Below are 19,206 nucleotides of genomic sequence, written 5' to 3'. Positions count from 1 at the left end.
AGAATCGCTCCGGTTTCGAGAGCTGGGGGCAAACGGCGGCCGGGCTGGGCCCCATGGGCAGAGGGGAAGGGTCCGGAGGGACGTCCGCCACCGGAGGTGTGGCGAGAGCCGGGAGGACCTGCAGAGCCGAGAGCACCGTGTTGAGCTGAGCTTCGAGGGCGGCCATGCGTGCATCTTGCTGCTCGGCCAAGTTCTGCACGCTGGCACCGAGAGCGCCGAATAGTTCCTCTTGTTTGGAGAGGCGCATGGCTTGGAGACGGAGGGACTTTTTGACCGGGTCCGTGTCGCCGGGGTCCATTCTTATGGCCGGATTATTCTGTTACGTCGCGGGTTAGTCTTGGTTCCGGACACGGCGACAGGAGTCAGGTAAGTGCGTCTCAAGGCTTTTATTCGGCCCAAAAAGGAAGAAACAAAAGGCGATGGTGTCGGGAAAGAGCACCATGGAAAAAAAAGACACAAGATAGGCTGGCTGAAGGCGAGCGCTGCTGAACGCAAAAACAACAGGTGTAACTAGGAAGAGCAGCGGCATGTGTATCGTAGCGTAGGTAGCACAATAATCCGGCGTTGGCCAGCTGTCTGCGGTCCGCTTAAGTGCCAGCGGGGTGATTGGCTTCAGGTGCGTTCAGCAGCTCCGCCTCCAGCCAGGAAACGAGGATCTGAGGAGACACAAAAGACAGGGAGGAGACTGGGGAACAGAGCAAGGGCCCCAGGATATGACACCTAGCATGCTTTTGTACTGTAGTGAAGTGAGAAATAAACGTATGCATTAAATAAAAACGTCTTTACACTTTTTTAATGACTATTTCTTTTCTAAAATTCAACCAATGCAAAATCCTCACGCTTCAGCAGACAAAACCATAAACATTGTTGCAAAAAATGATTGCATTCATATACATAACACAATTCGGTTAAAGTCAGATGGGTCACATTTTTTTCAACATTTATTATTTTCATAACGCACTCTTGCAATAGTGACTCTGAGTAAATATTCAACAATGCACTCGACATTGTTCTATACCAGGGGTGGGCAAACTACGGCCCGGGGGCCATATGCGGCCCACAAAGCGTTTGAATCCGGCCCGCCGGTTACTTTCGGAGTATTTTAACTTTTAACATGATTGTCTTATTCAGTAAAAAAAAAAACTGTAACAATAAATTTCGTAGTTTGAGGGAAATGTAAACATATAGCGTGCAGACCTCACAGCTAGGAGACCAGGATTCAATTCCACCCTCGGCTTACCTCTGTGTGGAGTTTGCATGTTCTCCTTGTTTTTCCAGAGGTTTTCGAAGTACACAGTTTCCTCCCACATTCCAAAAACATGCTAGGTTAATTGGCAACTCCAAATTGTCCATAGGTATGAATGTGAGTGTGAATGGTTGTTTGTCTATATGTGCCCTGTGATTGGCTGGCCACCAGTCCAGGGTGTACCCCGCCTCTCGTCCGAAGACAGCTGGGATAGGCTCCAGCACCCCCTGCGACCCTCTTGAGGAAAAGCGGTAGAAAATGAATGAATGAATGAATGAGAACATATAACTTATACATAGTATGACACTTACAAATAAAATTAGACTAATAATTCAAGGCGGACTGTTAGAATTATGTGTTAAATATATGTTCTGGCCCCCCCGCACAATTTTGTTAACTCAGCACGGCCCACGAGTCAAAAAGTTTGCCCACCCCTGTTCTATACACACGAGAGAAACCACGAACGCCAGCATGTACATATGAAAAACAGTGATTATTGCAAGCGATAAAAAGATATCTGAATACAACACAATCATTTTTTTGTTTCAATAATTCAATTGTTCGTGCGGATCTTATCTCTAAAACGCTTCACGAGCTTCACAACTCCAATTTATACCTGCTTTCATCCCTTTTGATGTTTACTAGTATTGTAGATTTACTTATCATATTAATCTTTAAGGTACACGTGTATTGATTTATTTCAAACAACAAGAGATTGCTTCTTTGATCAAGCAATACCGTGAGTTTACTTTCATAATTTATCAGTAAAGCTAGTGCCAAGAATATTGAACACATCTGAAAACACTAAGTCTATTCACTGAATCTTCCCTCTAAATTATACAAATATTTACGCCTTTACTTCAAAAGATTGTTTAATACTTACCTCATATTAATTACCTGTAATCCTCTAATTACTGTCCGTCGGTGGAAAAGCCGAAACGGTGAAAATCAAACAATACGCCGTTTACAGATTTCGCTAATGGTGGTATTGAAATCCTTAAGCAAATATTGATTCAGCTTTAAGCTGCTTTTGTATCGATATAAGCAGACCAAATTGGCTGGCGGGAGATGAAAAAGGGCATCGTAGTAACCGGATTATCGTAATAACCGGGTATCGTACTAACGGAACTAATTATATCATAAAAGACTAGAAATTTGCCGGGAAATGAAAATAGTATCGTAATAAGCAGTACTATGGCTATAACCGATATCGATATAACGTGACTTTACTGCAGATATATATTTTATTTTTTAATAAAACTGGACTTGTGAATGGCATATAGAAGTGTTTAGATTCAGTTTCACAGATGGCGCTAATGCACACGAAAGCTGCAGAAGAAGAAAAACACCACAAAGAAGAAGGCACCCTTACAACTTTCCGCTTGAGCGGGTACAAGATACCTGAATTGGATTGGGGAAATGAATATTCCATCCCTGTTCAATTCTTTCCGTTTGAGCAAATATACCAAATGCAATTGGAATATTTGGGTCCATATATTCATGGCTATTGACATAATATTTGCAAATGATGATTAATCAATGTTAACTATGAAAAGTGATATTGGATAATTCCTCAAGGTACACCTGACGGTTTCTCAAGGTACACTAGTGTGCCGCGGCACAGTGGTTGAAAATGACTGATATACAGTATATGAGCTGGTCACTAGGTGTCGGTAAGGTTACTGTAATGTTTGGTGAGACACACAAGCACCAGACTTAATAGGTGGAACAACAGGCTTTTATAGCAGTTTTGATTTATCTTAGAGTAAACACATTAATCCCTAACACGGCCTACTGTTGGGGGCTGTAGCTGGAACTCAACTCTAAACCCCCGAAGTCACTTCCTGTCTGCTCCCCACTCAGCTCCCCTAGCACCAACACACAGCATGAGTCTTACTTATGTATTATTATGTCTTCTTTTCTCTTATTATGGCAACCATATTGGCAAATACGGGCTGGAAATATTAAAATATTAAACTTATGAAAAAGGAATCCTACTTCGTGGAAATTCATTTATCACAGAACCAATTAACCACAATAAACGAGGGATTACTGCAATTTGTACACTTCCTGTGTTGAAATCTTACTCTTTTCTAGCAGGGAGAAAAAATATACACAGTAAACCTCAGATATATCGGACTCGGATATATCGGAAATTCGCTCACAACGGACAGATAAAAAAAAACCAATTTTTCTGTAATGCATTTCCAATAAAAATTCATTGCATATATCGGATTTTTTATAACGGATTTTGCCTATTTCGGACAAAATCTCCAGTCCCGTTCCAATGCATTTCCATTAAATTTCCCTCGCATATATCGGATGGCCGCATTGTGGCGCTCCGATTCGCCGAATCGTGACAGGCCGCTATACGACGTCATTTGCAGCGTTGCCAGGGCCTAGCTTAATTAACAATTTGTTATGCTCAGAGTCCAATAAAGTTAAATTCTCATTACCTTACGTCTCTTTTCATTGCCCAGTCCAGGTACATTGGAAACATAGTCAAGGAAGTGCCTTTTTGTAACGGATAAAATCCGATTTACGCATATACCGGATATAAATCCGATATATGCGTAAAACGGACATTTTCCGGTATACGTATATAACGGATTTCGCTTATATCGGACAAAACCAGTGGGAACAATTGAATCCGATATATCCGAGGTTTACTGTACAAGATGCTGAACAATCGAGTCATAAGTTTTATGGTAATGAAAACATAAATACAAATTAAAATATCTAACAAAAGAAAACAAATAGTCACATTTTGTCCAAAATGTTCTTTTCCTTTTTCCACCCATTTTCTCCTCCTACGTGTGTGCGCTGTGTACCCTCATGAATGTGATTTGGCATCTTCCTTTCACAGGTGTTCATGTTTCCCGATTGTCTTTCAGCACACAAACACACACACACACACACACACACACCGATGCTTCCATTACTTTCAATACCTTTAGACCAGCTATTAATGAAGGCGGAGACCACCAAGGATGTTTTTAGAGACCTTCTCTTTTCCTACATATATATATATATATATATATATATATATATATATATATATATATATATATATATATTTGAACATTATGGGGAAATGCACTTCAATCGCCTGCAGCCTTTTTCCGTGTCTCTCTTGCACTTTGCTTGTGATTGGCAGCCCGAGGGCTCGGGCGGTATTACCATAGTTATCTCTCTCCGCCACATGGCCGACAGCACTAACAGCCACCAAAAGCTGTCTTGTGCGCCTCTTAAAATACAACCTATAGGCTTCACTTGTAAAAGGGCATAAACACGCAAACAAAACTCACAAAAGTAACAAAGTTAAAGCGGCTAGCAGATAAGAGGAAACGCTCTTATCGACATTTGACTCCCTTTTTTTTGGGTAACATCTGCCGTACGTGTCTGGTTTCCCAATATGCCATGCGTGTTTCGGACAATATCCCAAAATATGCGCTTACGCAAAGGTTAACTTTGCACTCTGATGTTTAATACTCGTAACATTTGTATGGAATACATTATACAGTGAATCCCTGCAGAACAAAATGCTGCGAACATTTACTGTGAAGTGAATGAATTCAAAAAGGAAGGTGTTTGCTCCGTAATAGTTTCACCTTGTGGTGTTGTATAGAAATCAGTGTCACAGGCAAGCATGGTCCTAACCCTTAGATGCAGACACAGGAACGTTTGCAGGTAAAAAATAATAATTTTAATAAAGGTTTCTCCGGCAGGAAACAAGCCAACTCGTAAAACGACTAGCGTCAAACAAAGGGCAGTCAATCAAGGAACCAAAAAAGGAAAGGACGCACACCTGAACTTAAATAGGAGAATCGGAAACAGTTGTGGACCAGAGGAGAACAGGAAGTGAGGTGCAAAAGGAAGTGAAAGAGAAAATAAGAGTATCCAAAGGGGAACTAAACTAGAAAGGGAACAGCAAAGGAAGTGAAGGCAAAATAAGGGCATAGATACAGGAAACAGAGGCAAAGGAGGAAAACACAGAGAGCTTTCACGAGGGGGTGAAGCCCAATCGTGACAATCAGCGTCCATCTGCTTCGATAGACACCTTCAGATGTGTGATATGCGGTCAAACATCGGTTTTCGCATGACACGATTTTATTACAAATTCAGCAAAACCAAGGTGTCGCGTTGAACTTCCATTGACCGGAAGTTCAATGTGTCACATGACCCTGTGGAGAAATATTTTGTGGGTTTTTTTTTTTTTTTGCCAGCGTTTTCGACACGAATGGCTATCCGGGGGCAGCTGTGACTACAGCTGTAGTTTACCACCGGGAGTGAGGTGTGAATGAATAATGGGGTCACTTTGGGTGCCTTGAAAAGCGTTAGAAAATGGAATGATATTATGAACCAAAAAAAGGCAATACAGAATGTGGGAAAAATGGGAAAAGTGAAAAAGTTACAAGAAAAAACACATAAGGGGGAAGGGTGTATTTTACAATAACAAAACAAGAATACATTTATAATATTATGACCAAATATATGTACACATGTACTGTATGTAAATTATGACTGGACAAAAATACTGTCAAAATATGAGGACAGAACAATGTTTTAGTATTATACAACCCCATAATAATTGGTTAGCAGGAAAACACTATAAAATGAAATTATATTATGAACCAAAAAAGGCAATACAGAATGCGGGAAAAAGTGAAAAAGTTACAATAAAAAACACAATATTAGGGGGAAGGCTGCATTTTACAATAACAAAACAAGAATACATTTATAATATTATGACCAAATATACATGTGTACTGTATATAAATTGTAACTGGACAAAAATACTGTCGAAATATGAGGACAGAACAATGTTTTAGTATTATACAAGCCCGTAATAATTAGTTAGTAGAAAAACACTATCAAACGCACCAACACACAGCATGAGTCTTACTTATGTATTATTATGTCTTCTTTTCTCTTATTATGGCAACCATATTGGCAAATACGGGCTGGAAATATTAAAATATTAAACTTATGAAAAAGGAATCCTACTTTGTGGAAATTCATTTATCACAGAACCAATTAACCACAATAAACGAGGGATTACTGCAATTTGTACACTTCCTGTGTTGAAATCTTACTCTTTTCTAGCAGGGAGAAAAAATATACACAGTAAACCTCAGATATATCGGACTCGGATATATCGGAAATTCGCTCACAACGGACAGATAAAAAAGAACCAATTTTTCTGTAATGCATTTCCAATAAAAATTCATTGCATATATCGGATTTTTTATAACGGATTTCACCTATTTCGGACAAAATCTCCAGTCCCGTTCCAATGCATTTCCATTAAATTTCCCTCGCATATATCGGATGGCCGCATTGTGGCGCTCCGATTCGCCGAATCGTGACAGGCCGCTATCAAACGACACGAATAGCTGTGACGTTTAACAAATCTAATGATCTCTTCACCCCCTTCTGGTCCAGACTCTCACGGGATGGACTTGTACGCGGTTGCCGTCCATGAGTTTGGTCACGCCATCGGCCTGGTCCATACGTCAGCCATGGAGTCCATCATGAGACCGTACTACCAGGGTCCTGTCGGAGACCCTCTGAAGTATGACTTACCCTATGAAGACAAGGTTCGCGTCTGGCAGCTCTATGGTAAGAATCAACTCTAAGCGAGCACTGCAAATGTATTGATCACCAAAAACATGGATAAAGTTAATTGGGTGCCTTTCGGGCATTTGACCTTATCGCAGCGTTTGTTGATGGAGGCGACACGCAGCAGAGAGAATAATGGGCGTGGAGGTGGGAATGAAATGCAGAGGGAAGCACAGTGAAGGAGGACAACGGAAATAAGTGCATTTTAAAAGCATCGGGGGGATTTACGGCCCCATTTAGAACAATAGGTGATGAGAGGAAATAACTTGGCCACTTTGTATTCCCATTCTCACAAAATCCAATCGGTTCTTGCTGTGCACTTGTACAATCTGTCCAAATGTTTTATGGGAATCTGTGCTGCTGTTCTTGCGTTATTAATACAAAACTAACTGAGGTCGTCTCACTCATAGCTATGTCTTGATACTTTTGCCATTATATAAAGCAGGGGTGTCCGTATTGTGGCCCGGGGGCCATATGCGGCCTGAAAATAGTTTCTAAAATTATAACTTAACAAGATATATACATATATAACCTAACAAGAACACTAGCAAAAATTGTACATGTTTTTTTACAAAACTAACGACCAAAGAGAAAAAGTTATAATAATCAAAGGAGAAAAGTCGTTATTTTACAAGAATATCGTTATGAGGAAAATGAATGGCATTTTAGCAGCATTAAGTAGGAATATTCAAGTTGTGATATTTTGAGAAACAAAGAATACAGCAAATAAAGTTGGAATATTTGGGAAATTAGGTTGCCGGAATGTTACGAAAATAAAGTCAAACTATTATGTCAAGAAATCATAATTATGAAAAGAAAATTTACCAGAAGAAAGACAGCAATAATTGAAAAAAAAAAAAAACAGCTGTAATTTTATGAGAATAAAGTCAAAATATTAACAGAATAAAGTTGGATTCTACCAAGAAAAGAAAGTAATTTTTGGAAAATTAGGTTTCAGAAAAACTTTTAATATAAGAATAAAGTCATAAATTTAAAAAAATTGCAATAATTTCATTCAAAGAATGAAGTCAGGGTGAAGTATTATGAGGAAAAATAATGTTGTCATTTTAGTAGCATGGAGTTGAAGTGTTAAAGAAAGTAATGTAAAGTTATGTTATGAGAAACAAACAAAACTAAATAAAGTTGTAATTTTTGCAAAATTTGGTTGTGGAAAAATTTAGGATATTACTAGAATAAAGTCGTAATATTACAAAAAGAAAATGTATGATGCTTATGATTCCACAGCAAATATCTACTGCATTTTAGCACATCTAAGTGGCTTGTCCTTGTGGTCCTCAGTGAAAAAGGTCCCTGGTAGATGCTCTAAATGACTTGTACATCCTCCTCAGGTGTCCGAGACTCCGTGTCCCACACCACACAACCAGGCAACCCCTCCCAAACGGCAGACCCACCAGTGCTGCTGGACCTTCCGGAAAACAGATCGTCTGTCTTGTGAGTAGATGATGTGCTTGACATTTCATGCAACTCCCACAACTTAAGCACCGCTTGGATGTCAAAGGCATAAAATTCAGCTTATGACCTTTTCAGTGATAATCTTTTTTTTTTCTTTACTTTTGTGACCTTCTGAAACACACAAGCACACTGATCCATCACCCTGCAAACACCCTAAGGTCCTCCATTACATAACCGTTTTGAACATAATATATTTACATTTGCACAATTCAACAATTAAATGTTACTTTGAAGGACATTTCTAAGGAAAGAGTAGATCATGCGTAATACAGTGCAACCTCCATTTTTGTCATTGATTTGTCGGAAAATGAAATACATACAAAATAAGCTGAGAGAAGCTGCACGGTGGGCAAGTGGTTAGCACGCAGGCCTCACAGCTAGGAGACCCGAGTTCTATTCCACCCTTGGCCATCTCTGTGTGGAGTTTGCATGCGTGGGTTTTCTCCGGGTACTCCGGTTTCCTCCCACATTCCAAAAACATGCTAGGTTAATTGGCCACTCCAAATTGTCCATAGGTATGAATGTGAGTGTGAATGGTTGTTTGTCTATATGTGCCCTGTGATTGGCTGGCCACCAATCCAGGGTGTACCCCGCCTCTCGCCCGAAGACAGCTGGGATAGGCTCCAGCACCCCCCGCAACCCTGGTGAGGATAAGCGGTAGAAAATGAATGAATGAATTAAAGATACAGTGGAACCTCAGTTAGAGTTCGCTCTGGTTAGTGAACCACAATTTTGCCTTGGTTTGCAAACATATGTACAATATGGCACACGTCTTGTCATATTATAAATACACAGCATGAGTCCATCTGTGTTCTTCATATATTTTAAAAAATCAGGAAACTTTACTTCTAGCGTTTTATCATGAAGAGTGGTAAAATTATTCCACTGTCCATCACAGTACATTGTCAGTATAAAATACCATTAGTGAGTTTGGAGGAAGTAGGGCAAGATAAAGTAATTGTCGGCTATTCAGCACCCTAACAATGACGCCTTGAGGTGGCTGTCAGGCAGCCATGATGCATACTGTGTACCTTTTGTTATGTTAATTAGCAGCCAAAGCGAGCTGAACCAGGTTGCCGTGCTTCTAATTGAACTGTTTTTCTTTAATTAAAGGGCTCAATAGACATGAAAATCCCGTTTCCTCCTCATTACCAGTCTTTCATCCGCTGGATCTAGCTTGACCTAGGTCCCGACTGCTGACCGCTAGGGAGCGGTGTTGTGTCGACACGCTCCATGAAAGGACATGTTTGTTTACAATCGGATGGTCGGACTGCCTCCCACTCACAGTGACAGTCCTGTGAGGTTAATGGCTTCATCATTGGCAGGCCGACCACGTCACTACTTGAAATCACTTATTATCCCTGTGGGTAAATGCACTTGAGGGGTGGGAGTGGAGGGGGGGGGTGAAAGCTTGTCAGCAAGAGAGCATCTCAGGCTCACCTAATTGAAGCAAACTCATCCCAGCGTTTCTCACTTAGCAAATATTTCATTTCACATCTAAAGCGTCTTTTTATCCTGTGGTTCCGTTTTAACATTGCCTTCCTTCACTGTCCTTCCCTCGCAGGCTGGTACAAGATGCCCCAGACAGATGCGCCGGCCACTTTGATGCCGTCGCCCAAATACGAGGGGAGGCCTTTTTTTTTAAAGGTATTTTAAAAAGCCGAAAGCACAGAGCGTGTAGCAGAGAAACAGACAGACGCGGGCTGATTACGAGAGAGGGAGAGGAGGTGAACGAGGATCAATTGTGAGGAAGAGACAGGGTTGTGGGCACGGAGTGGGCGCTCCAGCGATCAATAGAAAGCCAAGTGATGTGTTGCTCCCAGGGCTCTCCTCACACCATCACGGAATTTTATGTTCCAAACAAAACGCTCCAATAAGCCCCCGCCTGCTTGGCTATACTAGACGTCTTATCTCTTTAATATGGACTTTATCTTTTCATGCTCATTAGCTCGTGTGGCTAATATATCTGCAAACCCACACAGCTTTTCCAAAATGTTTAATAAGGTTTTTGAATACATTCATATATCTTACTTAATGCAAATATGTGACTTGGCTTGTGGTGAGCAGAAAGCCTATTGCAGTATCCGCATGATATACTCAAATGAGGGTAACAATGCATCATCGATAAAGTGGTTTTTAAATATTAAAAGTGAGTTTGGGTCGAGTGGTTAGCATGCAGGCCTCACAGCTAGGAGACCCGAGTTCAATTCCACCCTCTGCCATCTCTGTGTGGAGTTTCCATGTTCTATGAATGTGAGTGTGAATGGTTGTTTGTCTGTATGTGCCCTGTGATTGGCTGGCGATCAGTCCAGGGTGTACCCCGCCTCTCGCCCGAAGACAGCTGGGATAGGCTCCAGCACCCCCTGCGACCCTAGTGAGGATAAGCGGTAGAAAATGAATGAATGAATGAATAAGCTAAGAGATTAAAGATACAGTGGAACCTCAGTTAGAGTTCGCTCTGGTTAGTGAACCACAATTTTGCCTTGGTTTGCAAACATATGTACAATATGGCACACGTCTTGTCATGAATGAAATGAATGAATGAATGAATGAAAGTGAGTTTGTTTGAGTCATATCCTGTAAGAAATAACCACACAGCTCAAATTATTCTGGTTTCTTTCAATCAAAGGCAAGTACTTTTGGCGACTAACACGTGAGAAGAACCTGGTATCACTGCGTCCGGCTCAGATTCATCGATTCTGGAGAGGCCTTCCAGCCAGTGTGAACAGCGTGGACGCCGTGTACGAAAGGCCCGGAGACCACAAAATTGTCTTTTTTAAAGGTAGGATTTGAAACTGTTGTTTCTGCAGGATCAAACAGCCTCAATGTTTGTCCACACTCTTCAGGTCTCAAGTACTGGGTGTTTAAAGACAACATCGTGGAGGAGGGCTACCCCCGCCCAATCAGCGACTTCGGCCTGCCTTTGGAGGGAGTGGATGCCGCCTTTGTGTGGCTTCACAACGAAAAAACCTACTTCTTCAAGGACAACCGCTACTGGCGCTACGACGACCACCTGAGACGTATGGATCTGGGCTACCCGAAGGACAGCACGCTGTGGAAGGGGCTGCCGCCGCAACTGGATGACGCCATCCGGTGGTCTGACGGTGAGTCCTCACAGAGAGACGTTTTCTAGGGAGTCGATACAAGCACGAGGAGGCCATAGACAGGGGTGAGCAAGCTACGGGCAGGGGGCCACATGCGGCCCGCTAAGTGTTTCACTCCAGCCCGCCAGTTGCTTCCAAAGTATTTAAACCTTTGACGTACAACATAAATTTAAATTTAAATTTTTTCATATTAAAGAGTATGTGAACATCCCTGACTACAACATGAAATTAAAATTAAAATTAAAATTAAAATTAAAATTAAAATTAAAATTAAAATTAAAATTAAAATTAAAATTAAAATTAAAATTAAAATTAAAATTAAAATTAAAATTAAAATTAAAATTAAAATTAAAATTAAAATTAAAATTAAAATTAGAGTATGTGAACATCCCTGACTACAACATGACGCTGACTACTTGAAAGTCATGTTGCCGGGTTTAATTTAAAATTACAATTACAATTACAATTACAATTACAATTACAATTACAATTACAATTACAATTACAATTACAATTACAATTCATTATTTGATGGGGTCGGATGTTTTAAGTGCTCCTGAAAAAAAGGGACAGAATGTATGACACTTTTACGGATAAATAATTCCAGGTGGACCGTAAACGTAAAACAGTTTGCATGTATCAAATTAAAATTCTGGCCCCTGGACAATTTTGTTAACTGACTGCGGCCCGCGAGTCAAAAAGTTTGCCCAACCCTGCCATAGACTCTTGACATACACCGTAAGCATACGGTATTACATGGAAGAGCAACTTTGGAGCTGTATCAAAGTCAGCATTTAGCCAACAAACTTTGCGTTCTGTTTACATGATTGATCCTTCATCTTAACCTTTGATAAAGCACTTGTTGGTATTCAGAACGGGAAGGAAAACAGCTAATAAACACCTAAGCGTATAGGCTTATATGTGCTGTCTCTGTGTGAATGTTTGCAGTGTGTGGGCGCTGATGGTTTGGCAAGGCTAATGCTCAATCAGATAAGTAAGAATGAAAAATTGACTCCTCCCACCCCCCAAATGGGGTGGGCTCCACTTTGGAGATGGGGGCTGATAAAATCTCTTCAAGGTTGGCAGGTCTGTCTTTATTTATGCTTGAACGATGCTGGTGCTAGCAACTCCTACAATAGGTTGTACAGATAAATACCGTTTATTATTAGTGTTATTAGCCATATTGCAAGAAAAGTCATATGTAGTACTCGACACTGGTGACTAGGTGTCAGTAATATTATGTTGAGCGATATTACTTTAACTTGCACTGGCCCATTGAGTCAGTCATGGGTGCAGAGTGAAAAAAGAGCTCTCCTCTCATTCTGTGTGGAAGTGGTACTTTTTTTTTTGCTTCTTACGTTTTCTCCCACTCTATTTCGAATGCTTTCTTAAGTTTAGAATAAGTACATCGGAAGCTAACGAGTTGCTATGCTTAAAGCGGGCAGCAGTCTCTGTGGCGTAATGAAAGATAGTCATAGTGAAGATGGATGATAACATCATGCTACACCTTCCCATTGCTAACATGTGAGTTTTTACATCGGTTACCATGTCTTCTGTATTAGGTAATAAGAGGGTTAATGGGACTGTAGGGGTGTTATTTCATGTCTACAGGACTCTAATATTGTTTTAAAAAACATATTTAGAAGATTCTAAACAGGTTTTTTTCTGCGCTTCGCTTGCCCGAAGCCTCCAATGAAATCCCATGTTCCGTTCCAGGTTCGTCCTACTTCTTCAAGGGGAAGGAGTACTGGCGTGTGCCCAGCAGCGACATGGAGGTGGAGGAGGGCTACCCCCGCCTCATCTCCAAAGACTGGCTGCTGTGCACCGAAATGCAGTCAGACTCTCCGGGCGCGGAGCCCAAAAGCACCGAGACGAGAATCAACGTGCGCCAACACCCGGACCACGCCGAGAACGGCTACGAGGTGTGCTCGTGCACGTCGGACACCGCCTCGCCTTTAGGCGCCCGGCCCTCCCCGTCCCCCTTGTGGCTGCTGCCGCCTCTCTGGACGCTCTGGCTCGCCCTATGCTCTCAACCGCTATGATGCCAAAACAAAGAAAGTACTCATTTAAAGACACCCAGCTTACATTTAAACTGGAACATTCTCTTCATATGAAGTACTAATTTTGCTCCTATTTATTTCTCAAGCCATTTGATGTTTATCTAAAAGGCCTTGCAGCATACCTAGTACATACTGTACAGTTAACACACAGGTGGGCTTCAATCCGCTTCCAATGGGAAAGGTAATGGTCTGAAAAAGAAGTTACAAAGATAGATGAGGTGAAATTTTGAGCAGCTAAACTTTACAAGAAACACAAATCAATGTTATTAGTTACACGGAACAAGCACACACCAATTAGAATGTAGACCAGTTAAAGGAACAGGTTGACCTTTTTTCAGACACTTTATGATATTTCTATATCCAATTAATGAAAGGCTATCAGGCCGCAGACGGGAAATTAGATTTGACTTTTGCCATTTAAGTACCCCGACGAGTTTTACTTAAGCTCACTAATTAAAATGTTATACATTTACTGATGACATCACCGGCTGAAGCCAATTCAACAGGGCTCCAAAATCCAATTCACAATGCTGGCGGTGGACCAAAATATACCCCCAGTATGGTCCCATTTAATGGAACTGCAAAAAAGGACGTGTCCCCATGTGTGCAGGAATAGAAGTGACATCAGGACAACGGGCCTCATTCACTCATTAGAAGTGCTTAGTTTTATGTCATGTTTCTCCATTTGTACCCGTACATTTTTATTTTTTTTTATTAATTTTTTTTAAATCTCTGATTATTTGAATTATCTGTCATAACAGGCATTACAGTTATTCTTTTTAAATTTAATTTTAATTTTTTTTTATTTAATTTAATTTGATAAAAAATCTCAGATTATTTGAATTCTCCGTCGTAACAGGCATTGCCTGAGACACCTGTGAAAAGTTATGAAAACTTATGTGACCTTTAGCCTTGGGTTTTTTTTAATGCAAATTTACAACTTTATTTTTGTGCATTTATGACTTTTTTTCTCTGAAATTTCCACTTTTTCTCGTAAATGTACGACTTTATTCTCAAAATCTCAGATGATTTTAATACTCTGTCCATACAGACTTTGGGTAAAGGTAATATTATGACTTTTTTTCTTGTTAATTTGCGACTTTTTTAATGCAAATGTAAAACTTAATTCCTGTACATTTACGACTTTTTTTCTCAGAAATTTCCCACTTTTTTCTCATAAATGTACGATTTTATTCTCAAACTCACAGATGATCTTAATACTCTGTCCAAACAGGCTTTGGGTAAAGGTAATATTATGACTTTTTTTCTTGTTAATTTGTGACTTTTTTATGGCAAATTTACAACTTTATTTTTGTACATTTATGAATTTTTTTCTTGGAAATTTCCCACTTTTTTCTCGTAAATGTACGACTTTATTCTCATAAATCACGACTTTATTCTCAAAATCACAGATGATTTTAATACTCTGCCCGAACAGGCTTTGGGTAAAGGTAATATTACGACTTTTTGTCTTCTTAATTTGTGACTTTTTTATTGCAAACTTACGATTTTATTCTTGTACATTTCTTTAAAATTTCCCACTTTTTTCTCATAAATTTAGGACTTTGTTGTCGAAATCTACTCCGTCATACGAAAGAACGGTTATGGTCAACCCTCAGTGGTCCATATATGGATATGACACACCTTCCTTTTGTCATATCAGGAGATGAAAAGCCCTCGATAATCCATATAAGTGCATCGAAGCCCTTCCCCTTGCCGTATAAGTACATTGAAAAAGCAAATATGTCCACGCCAGGACATTAAACACTCATTCATGTTTCCGTGAGCTCATCTTAGACTTAGACTGATTGTGTAACATTTAAGCATACATTTGTTCCTAAGAATTGTGGGTGAATGAGGCCCAATGGATTGACATGAGTCCAGTTCTAAGGTCTAACAACAGTTAGATGAGGTTAGACATTCAGTTCTATTGAGCCTGGCAGCAAAAGCTTGTAAAAAGAGTTGAAGTGGACAGATGGTGATTGACACGCGAGCCTGGCATGTTGGTAGCTTTGCAGTGGGGTCACGAGGAAGAGACACAAACAGCATGCTGGATGGACGGCATCTCAGACGGGAGACATTGGAGCTCCAGGGAGATGTCCGAGTGGCGACTTTATTTTCATTCTGAACCATGGAGTCCAGGACCATCTGTGTCGTCGTAAGCAGAACTTTTTTGTCATTTTCAGCCCACAGAAGCATCAGCCTGGTTGTATTTTTGTAACGGTTATGGATACTTGCTCTCTTTCCTCACCCCAGACTGATTTTTATTCTCTCGCTCTGTCATACGTTGAACTGCAGTTTGAAACGTCAAAATATATTTGAGTTGCTCCAAGTCGAGTGTGTATTTCAAGGTGTGTTTTCTAATGTAAAATATTTTTATAAGAAAATAAATTGTCACACTATTTGAGAGTACTTGTTTTCCAGCAATTTTACAATAAAGTGAACGTCTTAATAGAAAAACAGTTTAATGATAAGATTGACAGAGTTGTAATTTTATGAGAATACAATCATATACAGAAAGATAATATTTTATTAGCATGGAGTTCCACCCATCCATTTCCAAGACTTTAAAAGAGAATGAAGTGAAAATTTTATAGCAGGAACTGGAAATTGGATTGGAAATTGTTCAAAGAGAACGTCAGAAAAAGAGGTGTATATTAAGTCAAAATATTAAGCCAAAAATTCATTCAAAAGAGGAAAAAAAGCTGCATTTTTACAAGGCAAACTTGATGACGAAAACTAATGTCATTTTCGTAGCATATACTTGAAATATTTTTATTATGAAAAAAAAAACAAAGTATGTGCCCATCTAGGCTCCATGAGGACAAGCGGCATAGAAAATGAATGAATGACTCATTCTTCCATTTAATTCATCAGTTGTAATTATTTGAATTGTTTTCCCATTAATTATCTTCTATAAAAAGTGTTCTTATGTTTGAATTAATTTGATTGCCTCATGGAAAAATTGTATATTTTGGTTTTCACCTGACCTTTTGGGAGGAATTAATTAGGACTGCAACTAATGATTAATCCGGAGCTTGTTGTTTCAATTAATAAGGGAAGAGTTAGGCCACGGGCGCACCAAATCAATATGAGCCAACACAAACTGGAACATATCAGACACAAAAATAATACGTCTGCTTTCATGCATGACTAAAATGAAATATTCACATTTGAGAAACACTCAAATAGTTGCCGAGGTGCCCCCGGTACCTTGGCTGCGGGCATGTTAAGGGTTTCTGGTCCCATGAGAGGGGGCATGCATGTTAGCGTGTTTCATTCACTTATGTGCTCTGGCAAGCATCAGCAGCCACATTCCAAGAAAAGGAAAGGCGCACCCTTTCATTTCCTGTCAGACCCGATGAGTTTGAAGCTAAATATAACCCCCCCGAGTCTTTAGGTCAGTTGTGGTATCAAATATCAAGAAAGTAGGTTTAAAAAAATGTTTAATTGTGATTTTGTTGATGTTAGAATTAGTTTGATGTTAGGATCACCACCAGATGGTGCTGTTTACTGTTGCTCTAATGTGGATATTACACTTAATACAGAGCAGGATGTAATAATTGACTATTTCCATTTTTGTTATGATGTCATATAAAATAAAGTACACCACCAGGCTCAGTCTTATCTTGACCTCACATGCTAAGGTTCCAAGCACGCAGAGCTGTCTGCTATCGAGTTTCCTTCCACAGATTCTCACTTTAATTACCTGCCATTGACCTTATTGGCCGGGATGTCACACTGGAGCCCGGCAATGCAAGATGGCAGACAAAACTATTATGCTGATCAAGTTCATTTCGCCGCCCAGATGGTTCTGCAGAAGCGGTGACCTTCACGGTGTGTCGGCAGGCACACGATCTGTTGACGACCAGCTCATCAAAAAGGATGCCGGAGCAAAGAGGTGAGGAGTGGATGAATTGTTTTTTATCATTCATAATGGTTCACGCCAATAGCAAAGGCTGCAGTAATTGTCACGAGTTACAGCTGTAGTAATAATGAAAGACCTTTTGCAGATATGCTGATACAGTGTAACACAGGGGTCTCAAACACACGGCCCGTGGGCCAAATGTGGCCCGCAGGACACTAGTTTGAGGCCCCCGCCTTGATATGAAAGTTTAATGTTAGTGCGGCCCGCGCAAGTTTGATATGGATGCTGTATGGTATCGTGTACCCAAAAAAAATATTATGTTTGATTAATGTTCATGTTAAAGGTTAAATAACTGTTAAAAGTTATCCTCCCTATCCGTGTGGAAGTGGTAAGTTTTTGGCTTTTTAAGTTTAAAGGAAATAACTAGGAGGCTATCGTTTAGGTCGCTAGCTCTCTAGTTTGCGAGTTAGCATGTGTCTCAAGACCCTGCAGTTGTGCAATATGTTGTAAATAAAAAGAGTATAAATGTGACTATAGTCGTGTTTTGTCATGTCTACAGGGCTCTAATAATGCTTTGTTCATTTTAATCTGAAAAAAATCATTTGTCTACCCACCAACTATATGTGGTTTCTTAATTTTTAATTATTTGCCCTTTTATTATTATTATATTTATTTATTACTGATTGATTGATTTTCTTTATTCTTGATCTTGTGATATTTTGTGTAGAAAAATAAAAAGTAAGATATTTGAGAACAGTGGAATGTTTTATCAGAGCTTTTCTTGTAGAAAATCGGAACCAAAGCAAAGTTTATTCATTTTTCTGTTTTTAATAAATGCATTTTGTTTTTTTGGAAAACCTGATGCGGCCCAGCCTCGCCCAGACCCTAGCTCCAGTGGCCACCAGGTAAATTGAGTTTGAGACCCCTGGTGTAACACATTGTCTTCATATTTTATTTGCATTTTTTGTGGGTGGAATACAGTAAAACAGAGGGAGCACGGAATCCAAACAAATACAGTGGAATAGGTGCAAATTCTGGAAAAACTTGAACGCTTTATGTGCAGGTTATTGTGTGTAGCTGCTCTATAGGAGTCCCTGACTCAAGAACAAAATGAGCATAATTTCAAACTTTAAAACTGCTGCCCTGCAAAGCAGGTTGTTAAAGATCACAGGCCTACTTTCCGACACAGTTAAACACATGACACTGGTGTTGTGGATGCATTTAGAATGCATCACAGCACCAGTCTGATAGCACAATACGCCACACTGGGAATGTGAGTCTGCGTGCCCCAGTGTCGACCGGCTGCTATCTCATATTCCCTGTCAGCCGAGCTAAGACAGCTTCTTGATGTCAGATTATGTTCGCCGAGAGAAGTCGTCCTCCTGCTGCTGCGTGCAGTGTTTTCGGAACAATCGAACATCCCTGAAGAGGTGCTGTTGTAATTGTGAATGTAATGTTCCACATTGGCCACTAGGTGTCAGTAATTGTTCGGTGTGACAAGCTAGAGCAGGCACAATAACATAATAATCATAATACTGTTGGGACCATAAATGGTGACATGCTACAACTCAACTCTGAAACTGATGTCACTTCCTGTCCTCCACAAATCTATCCGCCCCCATTTATTGTGACACACATGAACAGGAGTTTTATTTACATCGTAATGTCTAATCTAGTCTTCTTATATCTACTATAACGACTAATACGAGTGTAAAGCCATTTGAAAGTCTGTTATGCTATTTATTTGTAATATGTCTCTGATCATACCTACTATATTAGATCATACAAACACAAAGGTGACTATATAGGTGTTATTTAATGACTAGAGGGCTT

At 40.0% G+C, this 19,206-nt stretch overlaps 1 protein-coding gene across 1 annotated transcript in view; it reads left to right on the top strand.

Moving 5' to 3' along the window:
• Positions 1–15,917, top strand: part of mmp17a (matrix metallopeptidase 17a) — an 86,376-nt gene extending 70,459 nt beyond the window's left edge. Inside the window, exons 5-10 of the mRNA XM_058056569.1 lie at positions 6,692–6,868; positions 8,218–8,320; positions 9,906–9,988; positions 10,971–11,123; positions 11,188–11,445; positions 13,162–15,917. Coding sequence (XP_057912552.1) covers positions 6,692–6,868; positions 8,218–8,320; positions 9,906–9,988; positions 10,971–11,123; positions 11,188–11,445; positions 13,162–13,487 — 1,100 coding nt within the window. The 3' untranslated portion in view covers positions 13,488–15,917. The remainder of the gene's footprint in view (positions 1–6,691; positions 6,869–8,217; positions 8,321–9,905; positions 9,989–10,970; positions 11,124–11,187; positions 11,446–13,161) is intronic.
• Positions 15,918–19,206: the final 3,289 nt, after the last annotated feature.

Source organism: Doryrhamphus excisus, chromosome 2, assembly GCF_030265055.1.
Source record: "Doryrhamphus excisus isolate RoL2022-K1 chromosome 2, RoL_Dexc_1.0, whole genome shotgun sequence".
NCBI classification, from domain to species: domain Eukaryota; kingdom Metazoa; phylum Chordata; class Actinopteri; order Syngnathiformes; family Syngnathidae; genus Doryrhamphus; species Doryrhamphus excisus.
The sequence above is the reverse complement of the archived record's forward strand: the minus strand, read 5'-3'. Positions and strand labels throughout refer to the sequence as shown.